This window comes from Salmo trutta, chromosome 8, assembly GCF_901001165.1.
Source record: "Salmo trutta chromosome 8, fSalTru1.1, whole genome shotgun sequence".
Classification (NCBI taxonomy): Eukaryota; Metazoa; Chordata; class Actinopteri; order Salmoniformes; family Salmonidae; genus Salmo; species Salmo trutta.
Window position 1 is genome coordinate 22,900,539 of NC_042964.1, and position 26,742 is coordinate 22,927,280.

General features: G+C 45.6%; 1 protein-coding gene across 3 annotated transcripts; it reads left to right on the forward strand.

Annotated features, from left to right (window-relative positions):
* Window positions 1-1,754: 1,754 nt before the first annotated feature.
* On the forward strand, window positions 1,755-25,117 carry LOC115198520 (zinc finger protein 219). 3 transcript variants are annotated; one of them, XM_029760496.1, is made up of 7 exons: window positions 1,755-1,960; window positions 13,294-13,378; window positions 13,725-15,224; window positions 18,233-19,112; window positions 19,568-19,714; window positions 21,875-22,763; window positions 22,926-25,117. In XM_029760496.1, the coding sequence occupies exons 3-7, from the start codon at window positions 13,728-13,730 to the stop codon at window positions 23,314-23,316; spliced, it is 3,804 nt and encodes a 1,267-aa protein (XP_029616356.1). In that variant the 5' UTR covers window positions 1,755-1,960; window positions 13,294-13,378; window positions 13,725-13,727; the 3' UTR covers window positions 23,317-25,117. The 3 variants fall into 3 exon arrangements, with proteins under 3 accessions (XP_029616356.1, XP_029616357.1, XP_029616358.1); XM_029760497.1 differs by having other exon boundaries at window positions 19,568-19,660; XM_029760498.1 differs by lacking the exon at window positions 19,568-19,714.
* Window positions 25,118-26,742: the final 1,625 nt, after the last annotated feature.

Below are 26,742 nucleotides of genomic sequence, written 5' to 3' on the forward strand. Positions count from 1 at the left end.
AAGGTACATACACACACACAGACGCACATTCACACACACACACACACACATACACATAGGTCTATACAAAATAGACACACAGTACAGACACACATATGCCATGATTGTACACGCATGCACTTACACGCGCGCGCACACGCGCGCGCACACACACACACACACACACACACACACACACACACACACACACACACACACACACACACACACACATAGGTCTATACAAAATAGACACACAATACAGACACACATATGCCATGATTGTACACGCATGCACTTACACGCACGCACTTACACACACACACACACACACACACACACACACACACACACACTCACTTCCATGCATACAACAAACAGACATGCACTGCACATATGCCACTCACACTGATACACAATAGATGGCTATTGGAAGTAGATTATGGCAGGCAGACAGTATCATCATCATCTCTAGCCAGTAAGGCAAATGTATAACTCTTATTTGTATTATTATTGTTATTATTGTTATTATTATTATAGAACATTGCAATGACTCTGATATGTGGTTGTCTTACCTACCTTAGTTGAATACACTAACTGTAAATCAATTTTGACAGTGTCTTCTAAAATTGACCAAAATGTAAATGTATATTATTATATAATGAACAACTCATATTTAAATACAAAGAGCATGTTTGATAGTGTTATTCAATAAAATCCTGTATTATATTCTACAGGCCTGTGAGAATATATGAGGGCTGGTGATAAGAGCAGGAGAAATATAAGGGTCAGGATGCTATTTATAGTAGTAGGCCACTAGGCCTACAAGGGACATCAGGTGAAGGAAATATGAATGAAAATACTCGGCTGTGTGTGCGCGTGTGTGCGTGCACGCACGCGCGCGAAAGGGGCGATGAGGGATAAAGCTCTACCTCACCACTTAACATCATCTTGACTCCTGTTTTTTGTTGTTTTTTTTAGTTGTTTTTTTTACAATAGTTCTTACAGTTCTTACAAATTAGTAGAGAATAGACGCCAGTGCCTATCCTTATTGATAGGCCTAATAATATATATATATATTTTTTTTTAAACGTCAACCAGATGCTGAAGTCAGTACCTCGCGCGGTTACAGTAAATTCGTGGAGAGGCGCGTGGGCCGGTTAAAGGCAATGCACCTGCGCCACCACGAGCGCGGGCCCACGTGGGGTGAAGTTACTTTTACCGCGTGCTGTGCTTGGGTATTCAAATATGTGATTTAGAAGAGGAGGAGGATGATTCAGAAAAATTCCGAGTTTAATTTGAAACTTCCGATTCGAATCATAATGAAAAAGATGAATTTTTGTTTCAATAGTGAAAGTCACTTTTTAGTCACTGATCCAGTGAGTAAACCGAAACAGTTATAAAACAGTGATAACAACAGCCTACCAATCTTCCTTCAATTTTTCCAACTTTAAAACCATAGGCTACCGGGATGTGTTATCAAAACAACATACATATACCTCACGTCAAATCTTAATAACTTTTACGCACTTCGATAAGACTGCAAACTTTTGTAGGTTTATATCTACGCTATAGAGTAGAGACCACCTGATAGTAGGTTATATAGTGTCGTTATTTTGGGCTGCAACTGAACCGGGCAGTTTGCCCCGTGTGTCAGTGTTCTAAAATGGTGCTCGTGAGATTATAATTACATTTGCAACCTACATCACTCGCCCTCCCACTCTCCTCGCTCCCTCTCTCTCTCTCTCTCTCTTATTCACTCACTTACTCACTACTGCACAATAAATGGATGTTTGAAAAAATGTGTGAGAGAGAGCGAAAGGGAGGAGGAGAACAGGGTGAGCTAAGGGAGGGGGAAAACGGCGTATGCTTGTATACAACAACCCCTGATTTCCATTTTTTCCCCAACTCGTAATGTATTTAATTCAAGTGAAACGTAATCATGACGTGTCCTGTCATTAATCCGCCCGCCGCCTCTCCCGTAAGTACATAGTCTTACTTTCATCATAAATATCTAGTTAATTTACAATATATACAATCCATACGTTTACATGTACACTTTTATATAGGGTGGTATGGAACTGCGGTTGTGTAACACTATAGTAAAACCTCCAAAATTGTTGTATTTATCGCGTTTGTTGTTGTCTCCATGAACAACAAATATTTGACGACGACTTTTTTTTTTTGCAAATCCGTGTAATCGGTGTAATCACCCTATAGTTGCAGTGATTGCAGTGATTGCAGTTTTTATGTTTCAAGTTTTATTAGTCGTATGTAGGCTACGGGATACACATGGTGTACACCGTCCAACGAAATGTGTTTGTATTGTGAGTGGATTGTTGAGAGTGATTGGCGGGTTGCACTATAGTGTGTGGCGTGTGTGTGTGCTGCATGTATGTTCCCATGCACTCTTCGGCACTTTACTGTGTGTCATGTATGAAGCCGGTGTTGTATGTGCGCGCGTGGCCGGCCGTCTGCATGCGTTAGCCCTATACGGTGACATGACAAAAGTGAGAACGGATTCTATATCATGATGGAATAGTTTCAGATATAACTTGGGGCCTAAAATGTACCACTTGAATTGTCGGGTAACATAAGCCTACACTGTAAAAATTGAATTACGTTATGCTATTTGAAGTGCACTAAAAGTCAACTAAAGTGAACGCACAAGTAGGCTAACCTATAAACTAACACAACTTTGATTAAGTTCTGTATTAAATGTATTGCTATAGCCTAAGTAATACAATCATTGGCTACTGTAGACGATGTGCCAATTGCATTCATCCATGCATAGGCCTACACATCGAGTTTAATTCACAACATTAAAACATATATCGTAGCTTTGACAAAAATAAGTTGCATATTTGATCAATAGGCATGTTCTTTGATTTCCGTTTTATTTTTTGGTTAACTACATGTTCGAGTGTGATTTACAAAGCTGCAACGCAAGAACGTATACGGTAGAGACGATAAGCCAGGATAATTATTTTGTTGGAGACGCATTATGTACGGCACATTGTTTTTAAGATGACCAATTTAACCAGATGTAGCTTAAATAGGTAGCCTAATCTATTCGTCCAGGCTACACCTATCCAGTCGGTAGGCCTATCCAACGGTTTTTAAAACCATAGTCCTCCCACTATGCTACTACTATATTTACTACGACTATTACAAGGCTTACAACCGGTAAACTTGTCCTAGCGTCACCTCTTACAAGTGCAAGCTTCACTGTAGCCATAGGCTACCTCTCTCCTTTGGGCTACAGTGATTTCGCAAGAAAGTAGCAAGTGTGTCGCGTGCAACATCTCATTCTGAAAATACAAGTTGTTTCCCGGCGGTTGATATAAGTTATAGGGTTGTTTTCTGTAGCCTACGTGTGCTGGATAAAATGTGATAATGTTTGATTTAGTTTTAGGGGGATGGAGGGCAGCGATTGGCAGCGAAATTCAAGATGAAATCCATGATGGCACTTTTCTCGTCCTCCGATTTCTCCCCGCAACACTCATGTCTTTTCCCCTCCCTTTCAGTCTTTTGTTATAGAAAATTTAGGAACAAAATGGATGGAGCATGGGGGAGCGATATACATGACACACAGAGAGTAGGCAACGACCGTGACTCGTCAACGGCTTTGAGATTAAACAATCGTGTTACTATGTTCACTTAGGGGATTTAATAATATTTTAACAGCTAAAGAGCAGCTGCGAAAATGACTAATCTAATCTCGTTTTTTGGACGTTATGTAGACTAGGCGTCCGCGCATTGTTTGTTGATAGTTATTTATTTCATTAATGTGGCTGTTTAATTGAGATGGCCGCGAGAGAGAAGGCAGGGGAAAGAGCGACTGAAAATGGTTGCACGTTATTGACGCACATCATAAGGGAGAGCAGGAAATTCCTCTCCAGATAACAGGCAGACGTGTCATCTGTGGTGACCGGAGAAGAGCGAGACTCCCGTCGCTGTGTTTCAAACCCCACAGCGACATAAACTGTTTTAGACATGTTTAAATGTCCAGTTTTCATAGGCCTACTACATACCATAGTTTGATTCAACACTTTAGATGTTTCCACAGGAAACCAATGTAATGTGATAAGTGTACAGCCTTCCTTTTTATTTTTTGACATTTTCAACATGCAGCCTAGTTTGTGATTTCCCACCTCAAGCAAACAGTTCAACTTTAACTAAATATACTCTAGCTGCCTAAAAGGTATCTTATTATTTAATATTTTAACACTTTTCAATAAGTGCCATCATTTGACGGAAAGAGTGTGTCATCTTTAGATGCTATTAAAAATCAAGATAGAGCATTGGGCTTGGATTCAGTGGGAAGAATTCATGATTTTTATGATAATTTATGTTTCCTGTCTCTTACTGTCTTGTACCCTACCTCCTCAGAACAACACTTGAGGGATGCAACATCCAGGTGCTCTCTCTCACTTTCACACACACTCAAGGAGCATTCCAATCAAGCCACTGATTGATTTAATTGGGTCATTAAGGCTCTGTGGGATAGATAGATAGATAGATAGATAGATAGATAGATAGATAGATAGGCAGGCAGGCAGACAGGCAGGCAGACAGACAGACAGACAGACAGACAGACAGACAGACAGACAGACAGACAGACAGACAGACACCTGCTCGGCCTCCTCAGTGGGGGTGCATGGTGACATTTAAAGACTGCTTCTCTGCCTGAGTTCGGCTCGAAAATGTTTCTGCAGCGTAGCATAAACCCGTACTAGTAGACCTGTACAAGCAATCACTCCTAGCCCTTCAGCAAGTTTAGAGTAGCATATCCCATTCACATTTTCAGCTCTCAAAACATTCAATGCTGTTGTAGCATACAAAGAAACCTTACTAGGGCAAGTACTCCTCTTAGAGTTAGACCTTTAATGGTTGAATTAACATATTGCAGATAGTCGTATATAACAATGTGTACTTACATTGTCATTACACTGTAATTAAGGTAATCAGACAGGTAACCTCTGATCCAACAAGATTAGATCGGTAAAAGCAAAGGCTGTATCACATAACTTTAGAGTTAGTGTGATGAGCCTAATTATAAACTGGGTGATTTGAGCCCTGAATGCTGATTGGCTGACAGCCATGGTATATCAGACCGTATACCACGGGTATGACAAACATTTGTTTTTACTGCTCTAATTACGTTGGTAACCAGTTTATAATAGTGGTATATGGTCAATATACCACGGCTAAGGGCCGTTGGTTCGTGCATTAGAACAGCCCTTAACCGTAGTATATTGGCCATATACCACACCCTCTCGTGCCTTATTGCTTAAGTATACTATGGATGCGTCCCAAATTGCACCCTTTCTCCTATATGGAGCACTACATAAAGTAGTGCGTTAAATAGGGATTAGGGTACCGTTTGGGACGCACAATATAAGTCAAATTACATTTCATTTGTCACATGCGCCAAATACAGCAGGTGTAGCATTTCACCTTACAGTGAAATGCTTACTTACAAGCCCTTAACCAACAATGCAGTTTTAAGAAAATAAGAAAAGTAAGAGATAAGAATAACAAATGATTAAAGAGCAGAAGTAAATAACAATAGCGGGGATATATACAAGGGGAACCGGTACAGAGTCAATATGCGGGGGCACCGTTGTCGAGGTAATTGAGGAAATATGTACATGTAGGTAGAGTTATTACAGTGACTACGCATAGATAATAACAGAGAGTAGCAGCAGCGTTCCGGGGGGGGGGGGGGGGGGGGGGGGTTAGTAGAATCTGGGTAGTAATTTGATTAGCTGTTCAGGAGTCTTATGGCTTGGGCGTAGAAGCTATTTAGAAGCCTCTTAGACCTAGACTTGGAGCTCCGGTACCGCTTGCCTTGCGGTAGCAGAGAGAACACTCTATGACTAGGGTGGTTGGAGTCTTTGACAATTTTTAGGACCTTCCTCTGACACTGCCTGGTATAGAGGTCCTGGATGGCAGGAAGCTTGGCCCCGGTGATGTACTGGGCCGTACGCACTACCCTCTGTAGTGCCTTGCGGTCGGAGGCCATACCAGGCGGTGATGCAACCCGTCAGGATGCTCTCAGTGGTGCTGTAAAACCTTTTGAGGACCCATGCCAAATCTTTTCAGTCTCATGAAGGGGAATAGGTTTTGTCGTGCCCTCTTCACGACTGTCTTGGTGTGCTTGGACCATGTTAGTTTGTTGGTGATGTGGACGTCAAGGAACTTGAAGCTCTCAACCTGCTCCACTACAGCCCTGTTGATGAGAATGGGGGCATGCTCGGTCCTCCTTTTCCTGTAGTCCACAATCATCTCCTTTGTCTTGATCACCTTGAGGGAGGTTGTTGTCCTTGCACCACACGGTCAGGTCTCTGACCTCCTCCCATCGTGTCGGTGATCAAGCCTACCACTGTTGTGTCATCAGCAAACTTAACGATAGTGTTGGAGTCGTGCCTGGCCATGCAGTCATGAGTGAACAGGGAGTACAGGGGGGGACTAAGCACACACCCCCTGAGGTACCCCCGTGTTGAGGATGGCGGATGTGTTGTTACCTAGCCTTACCACCTGGGGGCGGCCCGTCAGGAAGTCCAGGATCCAGTTGCAGAGGGAGGTGTGTAGCTTAGTGATGAGCTTTGACGGCACTATGGTGTTGAACGCTGAGCTGTAGTCAATGAATAGCATTCTCACATAGGTGTTCCTTTTGTCCAGGTGTGAAAGGGCAGTGTGGAGTGCAATAGAGATTGCATCATCTGTGGATCTGTTGGTGCTGTATGCAAATTGGAGTGGGTCTAATGTTTCTGTGATAATGGTGTTGATGTGAGCCATGACCAGCCTTTCCAAGCATTTCATGGCTACAGACGTTAGTGCTACGGGTCGGTAGTCATTTAGGCAGGTTGCCTTAGTGTTCTTGGGCACAGGGACTATGGTGGTCTGCTTGAAACATGTTGGTATTACAGACTCAGACAGGGAGAGGTTGAAAATGTCAGTGAAGACACTTGCCAGTTGGTCAGCGCATGCTCGGAGATCACGTCCTGGTAATCCAACTGTTCCTGCGGCCTTGTGAATGTTGACCTGTTTAAAGGTCTTACTCACATCGGCTGCAGAGCGCGAGATCACACTGTCGTCCGGAACAGCTGATTCTCTCATGCATGTTGCAGTGTTACTTGCCTCAAAGCGAGCATAGAAGTTATTCAGAACGTCTGGTAGGCTTGTGTCACTGGGTAGCTCTCGGCTGTGCTTCCCTTTGTAGTCTGTAATAGTTTGCAGGCCCTGCCACATCCGAGACGAGTCGGAGCCGATGTAGTACGATTCGAATCTTAGTCCTGTATTGACGCTTTGCCTGTTTGATGGTTCAGCTCTACCCTTTAGCTCAGTGCAAATGTTGCCTGTAATCCATGGCTTCTGGTTGGGGTATGTACGTACAGTCACGGTGGGGGACGACATCCTCGATGCACTTATTGATGAAGCCAGTCACTGATGTGGTGTACTCCTCAATGCCTTCAGAAGAATCCCGGAACATATTCCATTCTGTGCTAGCAAAACAGTCCTGTTGTTTAGCATCTGCTTCATCTGACCACTTTTTTTATAGACCGAGTCACTGGTGCTTCCTGCTCTAATTTTTGCTTGTAAGCAGGAATCAGGAAGATAGAAATATGGTCAGATTTGCCAAATGGAGGGCGAGGGAGAGCTTTGTACACGTCTCTGTGTGTGCAGTAAAGGTGGTCTACAATTTTTTTCCCTCTGGTTGCACATTTAAAATGCTGATAGAAATTAGGTAAAACTGAGTCAGTGTATGTTGACCGTTATAAGGATCATAACTTACTGTAAGCTGGGGCCAGCTTTGACCACTCAGTCTCCCAGCCAACATCAATATTCATGATGTTATGGAATCTGTCTGGTCCAGACCAGTAGGGCTCAAGCTACCGGTTGCTGTAGCTAAAAGGCACTCACACAAATGTTACAGAAGGTGTAACACTTGTTACACATATAACTTGTAATGAGGACACATTGGAGCTTAGATTGGCCTAATTGCTCTAGTTTTATAAAGTGTTATGTCCTGATAGAGTTGGGATCTACATATTTGAAGTTTGATTGAGGGACTCATCCATGGAATGCGTCTGCTAAGACGATCTGACCTCTTTAATGCACGGTCGCATAAAAATCGGGTTAATGCATTACACTTCCAGTTCACGTTCATAGCCTACATATTAATTCTGCATAGTCTTGAAGGGGCCTTCACATACTTCTTCTCATCTGCATGATAACCATAAAGAGGAGAGGAGGCAAGAACGGGGTCGTGTCCAGTAGCCAGAAACGTTTTCTTCTATTGCATAATGTTTAGCAACAGTGTGCCCAACTAAACATTGCCAGTTGAAGGAAAAACAGAGAGAGGGGAGGAGGAGATGAAAGCGGTGAAGTGAGGCCAAAGGTCAAGAATCAGGACACAGCGAGTGAGAGAAGTCAGACAATCCACCCTCCATTCAGAGAAGCCAAAGAACAAAAAAAGAGCGGTAATGAAAAAGTGCAAGCCAGATAAAGTGAGGGGAGCGAGGGAGGAAAAGAAGAGGGAGGGAAAGAGAGAGGGGGTTCAGGGAAAGGTGAAAGACCGGAAATGAATCCCGTCTGTGGGGAAGTTTTGCCGCGTGACCACGGTGATAAAAACCACAGCAGGCCCTGAGTTACTGTACCACACAGAGAGAAAAAAAACACACACTTTCCCTCACACAGGCCCTCACTCACACATACACACACGAAAACACACACATAAGCCATCAGACACACAAACGCACTAACACCCACATAAACACACATAGGGTCGATCACACACACACACACTTGAACACACTGGCCTTCACACGCATACAGTACTTGCAGTACACACACTAATAACAAGACACATAAACTGTAGACACGCACACACTTACAAATACAGGTACACAAACTCACACACTTAAGGAAACACCCCCAGATCCTACATACAGTTGAAGTCGGAAGTTTACATACACCTTAGCCAGGTACATTTAAACTCAGTTTTTCACAATTCCTAACATTGAATCCCAGTAAAAATTCCCTGTCTTAGGTCAGTTAGGATCACCACTTTATTTTAAGAATGTGAAATGTCAGATTAATAGTAGAGAGAATGACTTATTTCAGCTTTTATTTCTTTCGTCACATTCCCGGTGGGTCAGAAGTTTACATACACTCAATTAGTATTTGGTAGCATTGCCTTTAAATTGTTTAACTTGGGTCAAATGCTTCGGGTAGCCTTCCACAAGTTTCCCACAATAAGTTGGGTGAATTTTGTCCCATTCCTCCTGACAGAGCTGGTGTAACTGAGTCAGGTTTGTAGGCCTCCTTACTCGCACACGCTTTTTCAGTTCTGCCCACACATTTTCTATAGGATTGAGGTCAGGGCTTTGTGATGGCCACTCCAATACCTAGACTTTGTTGTCCATTTTGCCACAACTTTGGAAGTATGCGTGGGGTCATTGTCCATTTGGAAGACCCATTTGCGACCAAGCTTTAACTTCCTGACTGATGTCTTCAGATGTTGCTTCAATATACAGTATCCACATAATTTTCGTTCCTCATGATGCCATCTATTTTGTGAAGTGCACCAATCCCTCCTGCAGCAAAGCACCCCCACAACATGATTCTGCCACCCCCGTGCTTCACGGTTGGGATGGTGTTCTTCGGCTTGCAAGCCTCCCCCTTTTTCCTCCAAACATAACGATGGTCATTATGGCCAAACAGTTCTATTTTTGTTTCATCAGACCAGAGGACATTTCTCCAAAAAGTACGATCTTTGTCCCCATGTGCAGTTGCAAACCGTAGTCTGATTTTTTTATGGCGGTTTTGGAGCAGTGTCTTCTTCCTTGCTGAGTGGCCTTTCAGGTTATGTCGATATAGGCCTCGTTTTACTGTGGATATAGATACTTTTATACCTGTTTCCTCCAGCATCTTCGCAAGGTCCTTTGCTGTTGTTCTGGGATTGATTTGCACTTTTGGCACCGAAGTACTTTCATCTCTAGGAGACAGAACGCGTCTCCTTCCTGAGTGGTATGATGGCTGTGTCGTTCCATGGTGTTTATACTTGCGTACTATTGTTTGTACAGATGAACGTGGTACCTTCAGGCGTTTGGAAATTGCTCCCAAGGATGAACCAGACTTGTGGAGGTCTACAATTTCTTTTCTGAGGTCTTTTGATTTCTGATTTCTTTTGATTTTCCCATGATGTCAAGCAAAGAGGCACTGAGTTTGAAGGTAGGCTTTAAAATTCATCCACAGGTACACCTCCAGTTGACTCAAATTATGTAAATTAGCCTATCAGAAGCTTCTAAAGCCATGACATAATTTTCTGGAATTTTCTAAGCGGTTTAAAGGCACAGTCAACTTAGTGTATGTAAACTTCTGACCCACTGGAATTGTGATACAGTGAATTATAAGTGAAATAATCTGTCTGTAAACAATTGTTGGAAAAATTACTTGTGTCATGCACAAAGTAGATATCCTAACTGACTTGTCAAAACTATAGTTTGTTAACAAGAAATTTGTGGAGTAGTTGAAAAAGGAGTTTTAATGACTCCAACCTAAGTGTATGTAAACTTCCGACTTTAACTGTATGTATGAAGAATCATTATGGCAATGTATGCAATACAGCACACATTGTCAACTACTCCACTGTAACAAGTACCTAAGGGCCATAACAAATTAACCGAAAACGCACCTATGACCCCCATCACACATCTGTCCATAGATATCCTGATTCTCAGCAGCTGCCTTCAGTTAACATTATGATGAGCCTTTACACAATATCTTTGATACATTAGGATCCACACCCTAAGATCTTAATTTGATCCCTCTTTTTGTTCCTAAGTGTTTTCCTGCACAGCATGAAATGCAAACTTGTAGTATAGTCAAGGTTTAAAAGTATTCTAAAGTTTGTTATTTCTACTTTAAAATGTCAGACTTGATTTGCCCTAACGAAAAATGTATAAACCCCTACAAAAAATGTCCATTAATTACAATCCACATATTCATTCACATCATTTGCTTGCTGTAGCAATCTGGCTCAAATTAAGATCCTACATCTGTATGAAGACTCATAACCACCATGTACTGACTTGCTTGAACTGTGTCCTGCTCAAAAGCACATATATAGTTACGTTTGTACATTCTTTGTACACTGAGATCTAAAGTCGTACAAATACATATACACACTGTACCTACACACATTCGTAGTGATATGAACACAAGACATGATCTATACAAACTTACATATAGAGTATATGGCACAAACACCTGTCAATATGTACAGCTAAAATAATTTGTATGTGTGCGAGCGTGTGTGCGATGGTATGGAAAACATAAGAGTAATTTTAAGCATTCTGAAGTCTTGGTTAAATCAGCCGTAGGCGTCAGTTTGTACATGCTTTAATACAGTTCCATTGGGGGAATCTGATCAACCACACATTCGTCATCCGAATCAAATGAATTGTAGCTGTGTTGAAAACTATGTGTACTACTTGTTTGTGTTGGTTGATCACACCATGTACCCCTCTCTCTCTCTCTCTCTCTCTCTCTCTCTCTCTCTCTCTCTCTCTCTCTCTCTCTCTCTCTCTCTCCCCCTTCCCCTTTGTCTAGCACCTTATCTCCTCTCTCCATCTATCCACATTTGGAGAAGCTTTATTGGTATGACAAGGCTGGTTGGGCACGGTGGCCGCTGTCATGGCAGAACAATGCAGTGGTGACGCTGATATTAATATGATAATGCCATCACATCAGACGATACTAACACACACACACACCACACACACACACTGTCCACCGCCTCGCTACCACCATGAATACCTACCTACAACAAAACCCCAGTTCGCAATCAGCCTTTTTTCATATTAGAAAATGCAAATCACATCACCATCAAATCACCATCAGATCTTTTAATTCGGTTATGTTTAATTCGCTGTCTCTCTCTTTCTCTTCTGCCTCTCACATCTCTCTCTGTTCCCCCATTTCTCTCTCTTTCACTGTCTGTCTCTTCTTTTTCTCCTCGCCATGTTGGCAGGCCCCAATCTACCAGCTGATATCAGCATTCCCTGGCACTCTGCCAACTGGCTCCACCGCAGGAGAGAAAGAAAGAGGGAGCGAGAGAATGAAAGAAAATTAGTGAATAATAGAGGGAGGAGGGAGAGAGAGAGAATGAGAGAGAAAGAGAGGGGGATGGGAGGAGTATGGAATCAGGGAGGGAGGGAGCGCGAGAAAGAAAGAGAGACGGGGGGAGAAGTAACATTAACGGTGGATTAAGAAGGAGAGAGGGTAGAGAGGGAGGAGAAGGAAGAGAGCGAGAGACGGATATATATGATTGATATTGTGTGATATCCCTGCTAGTCATGGCGGAGCTAAAATGTCAACTGGATACATGAGAGTGTCTTTGTGATTCTGGCGCGCTGACACACACACACAGACATACTGTCTATATGAACAAATAGATGTAGCCTACTACTGTTTGGCCATGATGATGAAGATCGTGTGTTTGTAACGTTTTTTCTCGGCTCTATCACTACAGTTGTGGGTGGAAAACATGTCTGAAATATATTTAGTGTTTGTTCTTGTATACATGAATAAGTTTAAATTGCAGTAGGTGTTGTTTGTGTGGTTGTATGTGTTCTGTGTGTGTGTGTGGTTGGTTGTGTTTCTTTAGGCTCAGATGTGTGTGTGTGTGTGTGTGTGTGTGTGTGTGTGTGTGTGTGTGTGTGTGTGTGTGTGTGTGTGTGTGTGTGTGTGTGTGTGTGTGTCCATTCCTGATGAAGCTGCTGCTGTATGTGTTCACAGGAAGGGTGTGTGGGGAAGTCAAAACATCTCGCGCCCATCCTGTTTGGGACAGTCCATGTCCTGTGGTGCCCTTAGCTCACACACACACACACACACACACACACACACACACACACACACACACACACACACACACACACACACACACACACACACACACACACACACACAGACATCAAACATATGGTTAAGTACACAATGTATCTTTCACATCAAACAGGTGACCACCTGTTACACATTTAAGCACACACACCTGCAGGCAGGCAAGCGGACAGACAGACAGACAGACAGACAGACAGACAGACAGACAGACAGACAGACAGACAGACAGACGCAGGCAGGCAGGCAGGCAGGCAGGCAGGCAGGCAGGCAGGCAGGCAGGCAGGATGGACATTATGTTATGTTTGGTGTAATGGGATAGGCAGCAGGATGAGTTGCAATATGTTTGTTTTAAAATCTTCTTTAAACATATGTTTGAACATATTGAATGTATGTGTTCCCCAGAGGACTAAAGGAGGTGGCCATCAAAGCAGAGTGTCCCCCGTCTGCCAAGAAACTGAAGCATGGCATAGCAGTAAACACACGACTGGTGAGTCCCCATACTAACGGTACACATAGTCAAGCATGGCATAGTCATACACACAGTACTGGTCAGTACTGCATCATCATACGTTTATCCTACTGACCTGTTCTGACCTCAGTCCCCGCACTACTCCTTCATACTACTACATTTCCATTGAAATACGGATATATTCCTACCATAAACGGGTTCATCTCAATTGTCCGAAGTGTCTTCCTCTTGTAGTATATCCATTCCCTTATCTCTCGTTATCTCTCTCTCTTTATCTCTCTCTTTATCTCTCTCTTTATCTCGCTCTCTTTGTCTCTCTCTTTATCGCTCTCTCTCTCTCTATTTTTCTCTCTCTGACACACAGAGAATGGATTCTCCTCCTGAATGTGTGTTGGCGCTTTCGTGTGAGCTGCCCCAGTCACCACCTACACTACCATCTCTGGACCACAGTCCCCAGGCCTCTCCTCACTCTACCTCCCACCTCTCCCCTTCACACAGCCCCCTGGACCTGCCCCTAGCCCGTAGCCCCTCAGCCCTGTCCCACACACCAGAACCCCTGTCGAACACCCTAGACAACACCCCCTACTTCCCCCTCTCCTCCTTCCCCCTCAACCACCACGATGAGGAAGAGGAGGAGGATGAAGAGGAGCTGTCAGCCCCTCCGTCCCCCACCCCGGCCGTGGCTCTCTTCCCGGGGGGTCTTCCGGAGGTGTGTAGCCCCTCTCCGGAGAGCTCTCCTCCGGTCACTCCGACATCATCGGCCCCTCTCCCCGGGTTCGGGGCCCTGGAGCTGGCCCTGTCCTCCGGGCAGCAGGGTGCCACCTGTAGTGATGAGCTAGACCTCCAGCTCTTCCATAAGGATGGGGGGAGTCTGTTAGGGTCTTTGCCAGGGAGGAAGGGTGTTTCTAGGGGAGCGGCCGGACTCAAGTTCCCCTGTCTGGTTTGTGGGAAGAGATTCCGCTTCCAGAGTATCTTGTCGCTCCACGCCCGCGCTCACAGTCTGGATCGGGACCGCCGCGCCTCAGCTCTGTACCGTAACACCGGCACCACGACCGGGAGCATCATTGGGACGGGGTCCACGGCGCATCTCAAAGCCCACCAGAAGCACAACGACGTGGGGCAGAACCACCACAGCCACCGCCAGAGTCCCCTGCTGTCTGTATCTCTAACCCAGGGACTGAGAGGGGAGGATGGGGATGGGGATGCTCTAGAGGAGGCTCTGCAGATGGATCACCAGACCCTCCAGCCGTTCCTAATGGATGACAGCACACCGCTGAGCCCTCCGCTGACCGAGGAGGTGCCCCTCTCCCTCACCTCCCCCTACTCCTCTTCCTGCGGCCTGGGTGGCACGGGTCCTGCCATCTTAGAAGAAGCCGCCTTGGCCACAGTGGCAGCGCCCGCATTCCGCTGCCACGCCTGCAAGGGTAAATTCCGCACGGCCTCGGAGCTGTCTCGTCACGTCCGCATCCTCCACAACCCGTACAAGTGTACCCTGTGCTCCTTCTCCGCCAGCCAGGAGGAACGCCTGGCCGCACACCTCCACGACAGCCACCCCTCCCTGTCCCTCTCTCCCCCGGTGGAACTCCCCGCCCTGCCCTCCTACACCCCCAGACACCCCCCCATTGTAACCACCACCACTACCATCATCCCCACCCCCATCCCAGACACTCTCGTTCCCACCCCCACCCTGGCCCCAGGGGCTCCGCCTCTGCCGGCCTTCCGCTGTGAGACGTGCGGCCAGCGCTTCACCCAGTCCTGGTTCCTGAAGGGCCACATGAGGAAGCACAAGGATTCTCTGGACCACAAATGTCAGGTGTGTGGCCGTGGCTTCAAGGAGCCCTGGTTCCTCAAGAACCACATGAAGGTAGGTAACCTAGTGTGTGTGTCACAGGAGGTTGGTGGTACCTTCATTGGGGAGAATGGGCTCATGGTAATAACTGGAGAGGAATCAGTGGAATGGTATCAAATACATCAAACACATGGTTTCCAGGTGCTTGATGTCATTCCATTTTCTCCGTTCCGGACATCATTATGAGCCGTCCTCCCCTCAGCAGCCTCCACTGGTATGTGTGTGTGTCTATGCTAGGGTCTATGGTAGGGTTGCTCATTTTGGGGAATATTCAGAGGTGGAAACTTTCCATGGGAATTAACGGGAATATATGGGAATTAACGGGAATATATGCAAATTAATATTAATACCATTTAAATGTAGATGTTTTTTTGCATTGGATATATTTACCATATCATATGGAGACGGAAACATAAACCTTTTACCTTATCATAAGTAGACATAATTGCAAATGATTGAATCCTTCCAATAGATTAAAAAAAAAAAAATGTAGTTATGAATTGAACATTAATTAAATGAGCTGACTCTTCACATGGGATGATTTCACTGAACAACAAAAGAAAAGGAATATTGAATGATCCCCAATGACCCATCGCATCTCCCAAAAACGTTTTCAACATAAAATGATAGTCTAGAAACTAAAGCTTTGGTTGTCTCCCTCTCAGGCTTCCATGTCTTCTCCCTGGACCTCCTCAATGTCCACCTCTCGAACATAAGACTCTGAGGCCTCATCTTCACTGTCACTTTCCAACCTTGTTGAGAATGGCTTGTTGTCAGGCTCAAAAAGCCTCAAATTTGCTCGGATGGCCACCAATTTTTCAACCCTTGTATTGGTCAGCCTTGTGTGCTTTGGTGTGTGTGTTCCCAAACAGGGACCAGTTGCACTCTGAGGCGGCTGATGTTGGTGGGATTTGGAGGATGATGGAGGCAACAGGGGAAAGAGCCTCAGATCCACAAAGTCCCTTCCACCAGGTGGCTGGTGAGCTATGTTGGCACCACTGCCATATTGCATCTCCATCCCAAAGCCCTTGCTTGGAAGTGTACTTCGCCAGACTGCCAAGAACCTTGCCCTCATCCAGGCCAAGGTGGCGAGACACGGCAGTGATGACACCATAGGCCTTGTTGATCTCTGCACCAGACAGGATGCTCTTGCCAGCATACTTGGGGTCCAACATGTACGCTGCCGCATGTATGGGCTTCAGGCAGAAGTCTTCACACTTTTTGATGCATTTCAGAACTGCAGTTTCCTCTGCTTGGAGCAACAGTGAAGTGGGCAGGGCAGTACGGATTTCTTCTCTTACATCTGCAAGCAGAGTCTGAACATTAGACAGGATGGCATTGTCTCCCTCAATCCGTGCAATGGCTACTGCTATAGGTTTCAGGAGTTTCAGGCTGCTTACCACTCTCCCAAAATACATCATCCTGGAGGATCCTCTTGATGGGGCTGTCCATATCGGCAGACTGTGATATAGGCCATTTGTTGGAGAGACTCCAGGAGACTGTCAAACATGATGACAACACCAACCCAACGGGTGTTGCTGGGCAGCTTCAATGTGGTGCTCTTATTCTTCTCACTTTGCTTGATGAGGTAGATTGCTGCTATAACTTGATGACCCTTCACATACCTAACCATTTCATTGGCTCTCTTGTAGAGTGTATCCATTGTTTTCAGTGCCATGATGTCCTTGAGGAGCAGATTCAATGCATGAGCAGCACAGCTAATGGTTGTGATGTGAGGGTAGGACTTCTCCACTTTAGACCAAGCAGCTTTCATGTTCGCAGCATTGTCTGTCACCGGTGAAAATACCTTCTGTGGTCCAAGATCATTGATGACTGCCTTCAGCTCATCTGCAATGTAGAGACTGGTGTGTCTGTTGTCCCTTGTGTCTGTGCTCTTGTAGAATACTGGTTGAGGGGTGGAGATGATGTAGTTAATTATTCCTTGCCCACGAACATTCGACCACCCATCAGAGATGATTGCAATTTTGTCTGCTTTCTCTATGATTTTCTTGACCTTCGCTTGAATGCTGTTGAACTCAGCATCCAGCAAATTAGTAGGTGAAGCATGTCTGGTTGGAGGGGTGTATGCTGGGCGAAGAACATTCAGAAATCTTTTCCAATACACATTGCCTGTGAGCATCAGAGGTGAACCAGTTGCATACACAGTCCGAGCAAGACATTCATCAGCATTTCTCTGACTACGTTCCTCCATTGAGTCAAAAAAACTTCTGATTCCAGGAAGACCATGAGCTGTTGCTATCGATAAGGTGTCTGATTCATCATTTTCACCTCGAATAGAAGTAGAGGGACTTTTGTCAGAGGTTGCTTGTTGTGAGCGCTGAGGGAACATTATGCACTTGGCCAGATGATTCTGCATCTTTGTTGCATTCTTCACATATGATTTGGCACAGTATTTGCAAATGTACACAGCTTTTCCTTCTACATAAGCTGCAGTGAAATGTCTCCACACATCAGATAGTGCCCGTGGCATTTTCCTGTAAAGATTAGGACAAAATTATTTAAAAAAAAACAAATACAATTCCATGTACAGATAAATAGTTAAGCAGTTAGATTAAAAAACTCCTTTGTAAGATAAATATTTTCAAATGAAACATGTACGCAAACAGGTGAATTAACACTAGAAGGCTCAAGCAAGCTAAAACCCACATGGTAGCAAAAACTAACTAGCAGAAATTGTTAACAAGTCAGAAATTATTTAAACATGCTGTAGGCTACTATTTACTAGTTAACAAAAAAGTATGTATGTCATATAAAATATATTGCCTTGTGTGTATCCCACAAAAAAGGTTCACTGTTATAAGCTAACTTTTTTGATGAATTTAAACAAAATTCCCCAAATTCCCGGGCTTAACTTCCCATGGAAAATTTCTGGGAAAATTCTGGAAATTTACCGGAAAGTTTCCAAACCTTTGCAACCCTAGTCTATGCTATAATAGCAGGTGTCAAACGATTGAAGACATTGTGCATTTATTATACAAGTGACTTTATGACCTCTATTACAGGTGCACCTCAACAAGCTGGGCCTGAAGGCAGGGCTGGGGGGGCTGGGGGGGCTGGTGGCTCCTGTGGCCGGGACTGAACAAAGAGGCCACAAAGGCTCGGTCACCAGCCAGGGCCTCAACGCTCTCTACTCCAGCCTCTTGCTGGCTCGTGGTGGAGGGGGGAGAGGGGGACGAGCAAGGGCTGAGCGGGACGGCGCCGGAGTCTCTAGTAAATCGGCCATCTTGGGCTACCTGGGGTTGCCTAGCGATGGCGGTGGCGGCGCCAGTTGCATGGAACGGCTGCAGGCCGTGGCTCAGGTGGCGGAGATGGGGAACGGGAGCGGAGGAGGAGGGGGAGGAGGAAACGTAGGAGGAGGAGAGACAGCGGCAGATGGAGGGGACCAGATAGCCATGTGGCAGCTGGTAGCTCGTAGCCTAGTAGCAGCTCAACAGGCCCAGCAAGCCCAGCAGGCTCAAAGGCAGAACCAGAGGACCCAGCACCTGCACCGAGCCCCATCCAGGAGCTCCGTGGTGGGGGAGGCTGAGCAGGTCAGGGCCTACCTTGGAGGTCTGGATCCCCGAGAGGAGCCTCCGTCCTCCGGAGCCCCATGGGAGTGCCCCGACTGTGGGAAGCTGTTCCGGAGCCTGCAGCAAGTGGTGGCGCATGCCCGTGTCCACGTCCAGCGGCCCCATAAGAACCACGGTCACCCCCCACGCCACGCCGGAGGAGGAGAGGAGGATGGAGGGGCGAGCCGGAGTGGGGGAGGACGAGGAGGAGTTGGAGGAGGAGGTGGGAGAGGAGGTAGCAGCGAGGGAAGACAGGAGTCCAAACTTCAAAGTGGACCTCAACATCAGTCAGCAGCCGGAGGAGGGTTCCACTCAGTGATGTCACAGTTCCAAGGTACAGTGACATGGCTTCACCTCTCCAAAACATCCCCAACATGTCTCCCGTTTGTTTGACATTTTCATTAGAGAGAATAAGGACACAAAATAAAAAGCTTGTAGAAAGAGAGGGAGAGTAGCAGAGTTTGAGAGTAGCGTCTAGCAATGCAATTAACTATCAATACCACTTTCTTATTCTCTCCCTCCCGTCTTCCCCTTCTCGCTCTCCCCCTCTTTCTCTTTCCCCCTCTCTCTCCCTCCCCCTCTGTCTCTACTCCCTCCCCCCTTTCTCTCACCCTCCCTCCCTTGTTCCCTCTCTTCCGACTCTCCCTCCCTCTCTCTCTCTCTCTCCCTCTCCCTCACACCCACCCTCTCTCTCCTTCTCTCTCTCTCTCTCTCTCCCTCCCTCCCTCCATCTCTCTCTCCCTCCCTCTCTCTCTCTCTCTCTCTCTCTCCCCCTTCCTCTCTCTCCAGGAGAGAACGGTCTATCTGGGTCATCTTCAGGTTCGTCCGTGACTTCTAGGGAGCGTGTGCGAGGCACAGGGGTGAAAGACTGCCCCTATTGCGGTAAAGCTTTCCGCTCGTCCCATCACCTTAAAGTGCATCTGAGAGTTCACACAGGTGAGCCTGCCACTAGCCCCCAACCCCCAACACACCTAACAATGGCTGGATCCCAAATCGACCCCTAGCCCCTAAATCCTACACCCTAGGGCTTAGGACACTTATGCTGTGTCTATACAACCCATTGCCAATGCACTCCTGTAGATCTGAGATGATTGGCTAAGATACAGTATAAGTGCATAGTAATACAGTATATAAACAAAAGTATGCGGACACCACTTTAAATTAGTGGATTCGGCTATTTCAGCCACACCCGTTGCTGACAGATGTATAAAATCGAGCTCACAGCCATGCAATCATTGGCAGTAGAATGGCCTTACTGAAGAGCTCAGTGACTTTCAACGTGGCACCGTCATAGGATGCCACCTTTCCAACAAGTCAGTTCGTCAAATTCCTGCCCTGCTAGAGCTGCCCGGTCAACTGTAAGTGCTGTTATTGTGAAGTAGAAACATCTAGGAGCAATTACGGCTCAGCCGCGAAGTGGTAGGCCACACAAGATCACAGAACAGACCACATAAAAATCGTCTGTCCTCAGCTGCAACACTCACTACCGTGTTCCAAACTGCCTCTGGAAGCAACGTCAGCACAATAACTGTTCGTTGGGAGCTTCATGAAATGGGTTTCCATGGCCGAGCAGCCGCACACAAGCCTAAGATCACCATGCGCAATGCCAAGCACCGGCTGGAGTGGTGTAAAGCTTGCCGCCATTGGACTTTGGAGCAGTGGAAACACGTTCTCTGGAGTGATAAATCATGCTTCACCATCAGGCAGTCAACGGACTAATCTGGGTTTGGCAGATGCCGGGAGAAGGCTACCTACCCAAAACCATAGTGCCAACAGTAAAGTTTGGTGGAGGAGGAATAATGGTCTTGAGCTGTTTTTCATGGTTTGGGCTAGACCCCTTAGTTCCAGTGAGGGGATATCTTAACGCTACAGCATACCATGACATTCTAGATTATTCTGTGCTTCCAACTTTTTTTCCAGTGTTTGAGGAAGGCCCTTTCCTGTTTTAGCATGATAATGCCCCCGTGCACAAACCAAGGTCCATACAGAAATGGTTTGTCAAGATTGGTGTGGAAGAACTTGACTGGCCTGCACAGAGCCCTGACCTCAACCCCATCAAACACTTTTGGGATGAATTGGAACGCCGACTTCGAGCCAGCACTAATCGCCCAACGTCAGTGCTCAACCTCACTAATGCCCTTGTGGCTGAATGGAAGCAAGTCCCCGCAGCAATATTCCAACATCTAGTGGAAAGCCTTCCGAGAAGAGAGGAGGCTTTTATAGCAGCAAAGGGCGGACCAACTCCATATTAATGCCCATGATTTTGGAATGAGATGTTCAACGAGTACGTGTCCACATACTTTTGGTCATGCAGTGTGGCTTCACCTCACCTTCTGATCGACTGTGTGGAAATGTCGCCATATTGCGTCTCCCTGTCCAATGAGATCTCAGAGTGGCTAGGAAGTAGGGGCTAGAGGTCCATTTGGAATTCAGCAAATAATCACTAACAATACAATCTATTCTAGAACACTAAACCTTAACTACATGCACACTGACCACATTTACATGTGCCATTAAATTCATGTGTTTCTGATTCCTAGATATGACCATCTCCTCTGTCTGTTGTAATTAATTAGGTGAATCATTATACTTAAGTAAATTGCTACTAGCAATAATCACTTTCAACACCTCTGAGGCTGATGGGGTTTTAAAGCTAATGTCCTCCTTATCAAAGCCAATCAGGGTTTTAGATTGTGATGGGCTACTGCCATCTGTGGTTTGTAATGTGGTACTACAAGCTCATATAATACTTGAACCCTATAGTTTCCCCTCTTTTATTCCATAGCAGAAATCCAGGAATCAAGGTCCATATAATTGTTGTTGTTTTTTTCTCTGTAGTCAGAAACAGACTAGGCATAGGGCAGCTCAGGCAAATGCCAGATGGGCTGGTCCATATTTAGTCCAGTGGTCCTGTCTAAATTGTTTGTTTTTTGTGCAGAATTAGAATTCTACAAATGTTTCTCTCCATGTATAGTATAGCATAGCATAGCATAGTATAGTATAGGATAGGATAGGATAGTATAGTGTAACATCTACTGACATCCTCCATTATAATATGCCCTTGATAACCACAACTAGTTTATGTACCTCTTTCAGGGGAGAGACCGTATAAATGTCCCCACTGTGACTACGCGGGAACCCAGTCAGGCTCTCTAAAGTACCATCTCCAGAGGCACCACAGAGAACAGAGGAACGCCATGGGGGCCTCTTCATCCACCGCCTCCTCCCCCGGGCTCACTTCCGCCTCTCTGGGAGGTGGTGGAGGAGCTCCACGGGGGGAGGGAAGGGAGGGGATGGCCAAACAGCGCCGGCCCCAGAGCTTCACCCATGGCTCAGCCGCCAGAAGCCCGGCAGAGACCGCTTCCTCCAGGCACAACCAGCACCAGCCCTGGATACTGGGCCTTCCCGAGCAGAGAGACAGGGACCATGGGAAGGCCATGGGAGGACTGAGGGAGGCAGATCTGGAGAGCCAGTACCGGTACCTATCCGGGGTGATGGGGGCGCTGTACCAGGGGGGGATGGAGGGAGGGTGGACAGGGGAGTCCCCTACCTCCACTCCCACCCCGCCCCCGCCGAAGGCGCCCAAAGTGTCCCGCCGCAAACCACTCACCACCAGCCGCATGGTGCCAGCTAACGGGAGGGAGCGGATGGGAGGGGGATCAGCTCGGGGCACCCAGGATGGAGGCTTGTTGTCCCAGCCCCTGGATCTCTCCCGCCGCCCCTCCCCTGGGCTCGGAGGTCTGGAGGAGGATGGAGTACCGGGAGGTGGTGGTGGAGGAGGAGGAGCAGGGGTCACCCTAAACCAGTGCCTGTTCTGTCCCTTCCGTACCTGCTCAGCCGAACTGATGGCCATGCACCTCCAGGTCAACCACACCAGCAAGTCCAGGCGTAAGAGGGGGGCGCACAACCCCAGCTCCCTGGGGGAACACGGGCCCCAGAGGCCACCCCAACCCCGGGCTGACCCAGACCCCCTAGCCCTGTGGAGGTAAGAGGTGTTTATTTAGATTTTATATTTACATATTCGTAATTTAGTAGAGGCTCTTTCCCAGAGCTGTTTATAGTTAGTGCATTCAACTACATTTAGTAGGAAAAAAACTAAACATATTACAGTCATTGCAAGTAGACTGATGTCCCTATCCTATCCTAGGTACCTGAGCGAGAGTGAAGATAGGGCCCCCCTCGAGGAATGGGCCTCATCCAGGGTGGAGAGAGGGATGGAGAACGGCCTCACCCCAGAGGAAGTGGACCTAGAGGGCAACTACAACCTCCACCAACCCCTGCAGGCTTCTAACCAGGCCTCCACCACACCCAGGAACACAAGGAGTGGCCTCGCTGGCCTGGGGCAGGAAGGCAGGGTGGAGGAGGATGGGTTAGAGGAGGAAGAAGAGGAGGAAGGAGAAGAGGAGGATTTGGAAAGGGAGAGCAGTAGTCCAGGGGATTCCCCTATAGAGCATGGGATGAGGATGTCTCTCTCCATGTCACCTGCCCTCGGCTCTGACCGTCTTACACGAGAGAAGGAAGCAGTGATGGGAGACTAAACGGCAACAACATCATCCTGCAGAGAGAAGGGAAGAGGGAGTTCAACTAGACAGGGCAGAAGTTTAGGAGTCAAAGGTTGGGGGTCATTATATCACTTCCTTGTTCTCTTACATACAGCAGTTCAGGGTCATTGTCATGGTAAGTCCGCTGACAAGTATAACTAAGGACCACGGACTGAGATGCACCTCCATTGAGAGGGTTGTGTAAACATCATCTCCTAAAGAACCCCATTTAAAAAATCATACATTTTTCTCTCGTCTTTTAATATTTACATCCCGGGAGTTCAGTGCAGTCCTCTTGATTTTCTCAACCAACCACATCCCCCCTTGTACATACAGACAGTGCAGTGTGAATCCTTTCTCTTCAGGACTTTTGAGGCCTTGAGTTCGATATTCCAGAGTTTCCTGTTTTCCATTCCATCTCCTATCAAGAGGGCTAATTGTGATGATTTGCTCGAGATCGTCCTCTGGCTGCTGTTAAGTCTTAATATTACTATGTGAGAACAAATAAACTGTAACATTCTACCATTCCAGAGAACACAAAAATTATTTTATCAGACCTTATACTTCATGTTTTGAGAATAATACTACTTCTATGAGTAACATTGTTGATTAGTTATACTTTAGCAGAACAAGTGTCAGAAGAAGCCGAACTTCATCCCAACTGCCGTTTAGATAAGATACCACTTCCTGTCACTTTGACATTTCAAGTTCATATTACGGTCTGTTCAAGAGCACTGATTCGATAACCGTGGTTCAACCACAACCGTTCAAGCCGTGAACTCAAACTAAGCTATCCAGCTGTCTACAACAAATAACACGACAGGAGCAACTTTTTACCAGATGAAGATGACAATGATTAGGGATAAGATAACCCCTGACCCTGATATCACTGCCTCTCATTGGTCGGATTGCTGTTCCGAGGTCACTATGGGAACAGTTTGTCATTTCCTGTTTTCCTCTCAGTTTAGTGCCTGTCTATGTTTGGAATGTCGTCAAGGGAGTTCTACAGTATAGCCCTCTGTTTCTGGGCTCTTATAGGACAATGACATCTGAGAATACAGTATAAAGCTAAAGTATATATGTAAAAAATTGGTTCTAGGCTATTGTGAATAGAAATCTGTAGTGGTAAACAAACAGCTGGTGTGGATCTTTCTCTTTTCACAAGAGACCGGTAGCATCTCTATGTGGATTCTGTGGAAAAAATTATAAAGCACTTAGTTGATGAAGATGAAACATTAAGAAATATTCATATGAATGAAAAGAGGTCAAGGTGAAAGGTCAATAAGTGAAAAGGGAGGTTAAAGGTCAGAGGTAGTATTTACAGCAGAAATACCAGCGTGTTCAGAGTCAGACGTGGGCTAACGGTTGTTCCTACATTGTCGTGGTGGCCAACGGACCATTAAACAAACAGAAACAAAGCAAAAGTCTGTTTGGGAGACACAGGACAGACAGACGGACAGTGCATCCCGAACACAATCAGCTGGCACGTCTGGTCAAGTGACCAAGACTCCACGACCGTGTCACACTCTTTCCTTCCATTCCTTTTATGAGGAAAATAACAGAAAAACAAGGGGAAGGAAAAATGGATGAGAGAAAAGGGCGAGTTCCCTCACAGAGTGGAGGACTCAAGAAAGCAAACCGTTGTAGTCTTGGGGTATGCCGTCTTTTAGATGACTAGATTTCTGTCTTTCTTTTTTTTAAGTGAAGAAGAACGGGAAAAAAGAGTAAGCATTAAAAACATTAACAAATCCATAGATACATCCCAGTAGAATATGTGTAGCTTTTGTAAAGACAGGAAGATAAGAAAAAATGAAAAAATAACTTTCTATGTTTATTTTCATTTCAAGAAGAGAAGCTTACAGAGAAGGTTATGAATATACAGTAGGTAATGATATAAAACTATAAGGCTTGTTGTTGTGAGGAAAAAACTAGTCGGAATGTCATGTCTATAAAGAGCACTGTGCAAGGTTTATCATTTCCCAAAGTAGTTGTTTTATTTTGACTATCGATAGACCAAACTTTTTTTTTAAAGAAAATATAAGGTGTCACTTTCTGTTGGAGTGTAAAGCTGCAGTTTCAATCCACTCACCCAATCAATCAAGCAATCAAGCAATCAATCAATCTATAATCCAATCAAAACATTATCATTGTATTATTAAGTGCTTGGATGAGACTCAAGTTTACATCACAACATATCAAAATATTTATCTCTGCCAAATTTTGATTAATCAATTTGTACTATACCCACGGTATTGGTTTAGCGCATCATACTACGCACAGCATGTTCTACACGAGGTGAACATGCAAATATTTGATCATAAAAACAATTAAATAAACTACTTACGATTGCAAACGTCACTAAATTATTTGATTGGATAAGTCTTGCCTTCTCGCCTTCCTAACCCCATTGGTTGACAGCGAGAGCTTGGGATTGGAGCCTAACCCCATTGGTTGTAGGCGAGCATTTTGGGATTGGAACCTAACCCCATTGGTTGTAGGCGAGCGTTTGGGATTGGAACCTAACCCCATTGGTTGTAGGCAAGAGTTTGGGATTGGAACCTAACCCCATTGGTTGTAGGCGAGAGTTTGGGATTGGAACCTAACCCCATTGGTTGTAGGCGAGAGTTTGGGATTGGAACCTAACCCCATTGGTTGTAGGCGAGAGTTTGGGATTGGAACCACAGCCTTACTTTTGGTTTACGTGCATTATGTGTTTTACTTATATCCTTATTAGAGCACCTTATATGAGTTTAGCAGTTCCCTAAGTGGTGTTTTCTTAAAGACTTAGGTTGCACCCGTAATGACACCCTATTCCCTATATGGTTTACTACTTTTGACCAGGACCATTCCCATATAGGCCCTGGTCAAAAGTAGTGCTATGTGCCCTGGTCAAAAGTAGTGCACTATTTAGGGAATAGGTTGCCCTTTGGGACAATAACCTGTAGTGTCAATGCCACCGTGCCTTCTGTGTCAAGCACTTCCTGGAGTTGGTATTTTGTAAGCTCACCAAAAGCACTTAGCCCACATCTCTCTTTCCCCTAGTATATCACCTATTTATTCACCTCATTCTTTTTGACTTATTTTATCCTCTCCTTGTCTGTCACTCCAACTTCGCAGGGGCCAAGTGGGTTGTTGCCTTATTTTAACAATTTCTTACCATCAGACATAATATCACTTGGAGGAAATATTGCTAGCATCGCTAGTAGCCCCAGTGTAGGAAACAAGGTTGATTTCAGCTAACCCTTGGCAAACCAAAGCCCCAGTTAATGGATACATCTTAGAATTAGGTGCCAAAACCTGTCCATGGGGACACTAAACACGTTAAATTAAGATAATATAATTCAATGGTATTATCAAGATATTATATTGTCATTCCCTTTATCCTTTTAATGTATGTGTACATCTCTTTTCTTCTTTCTCAAC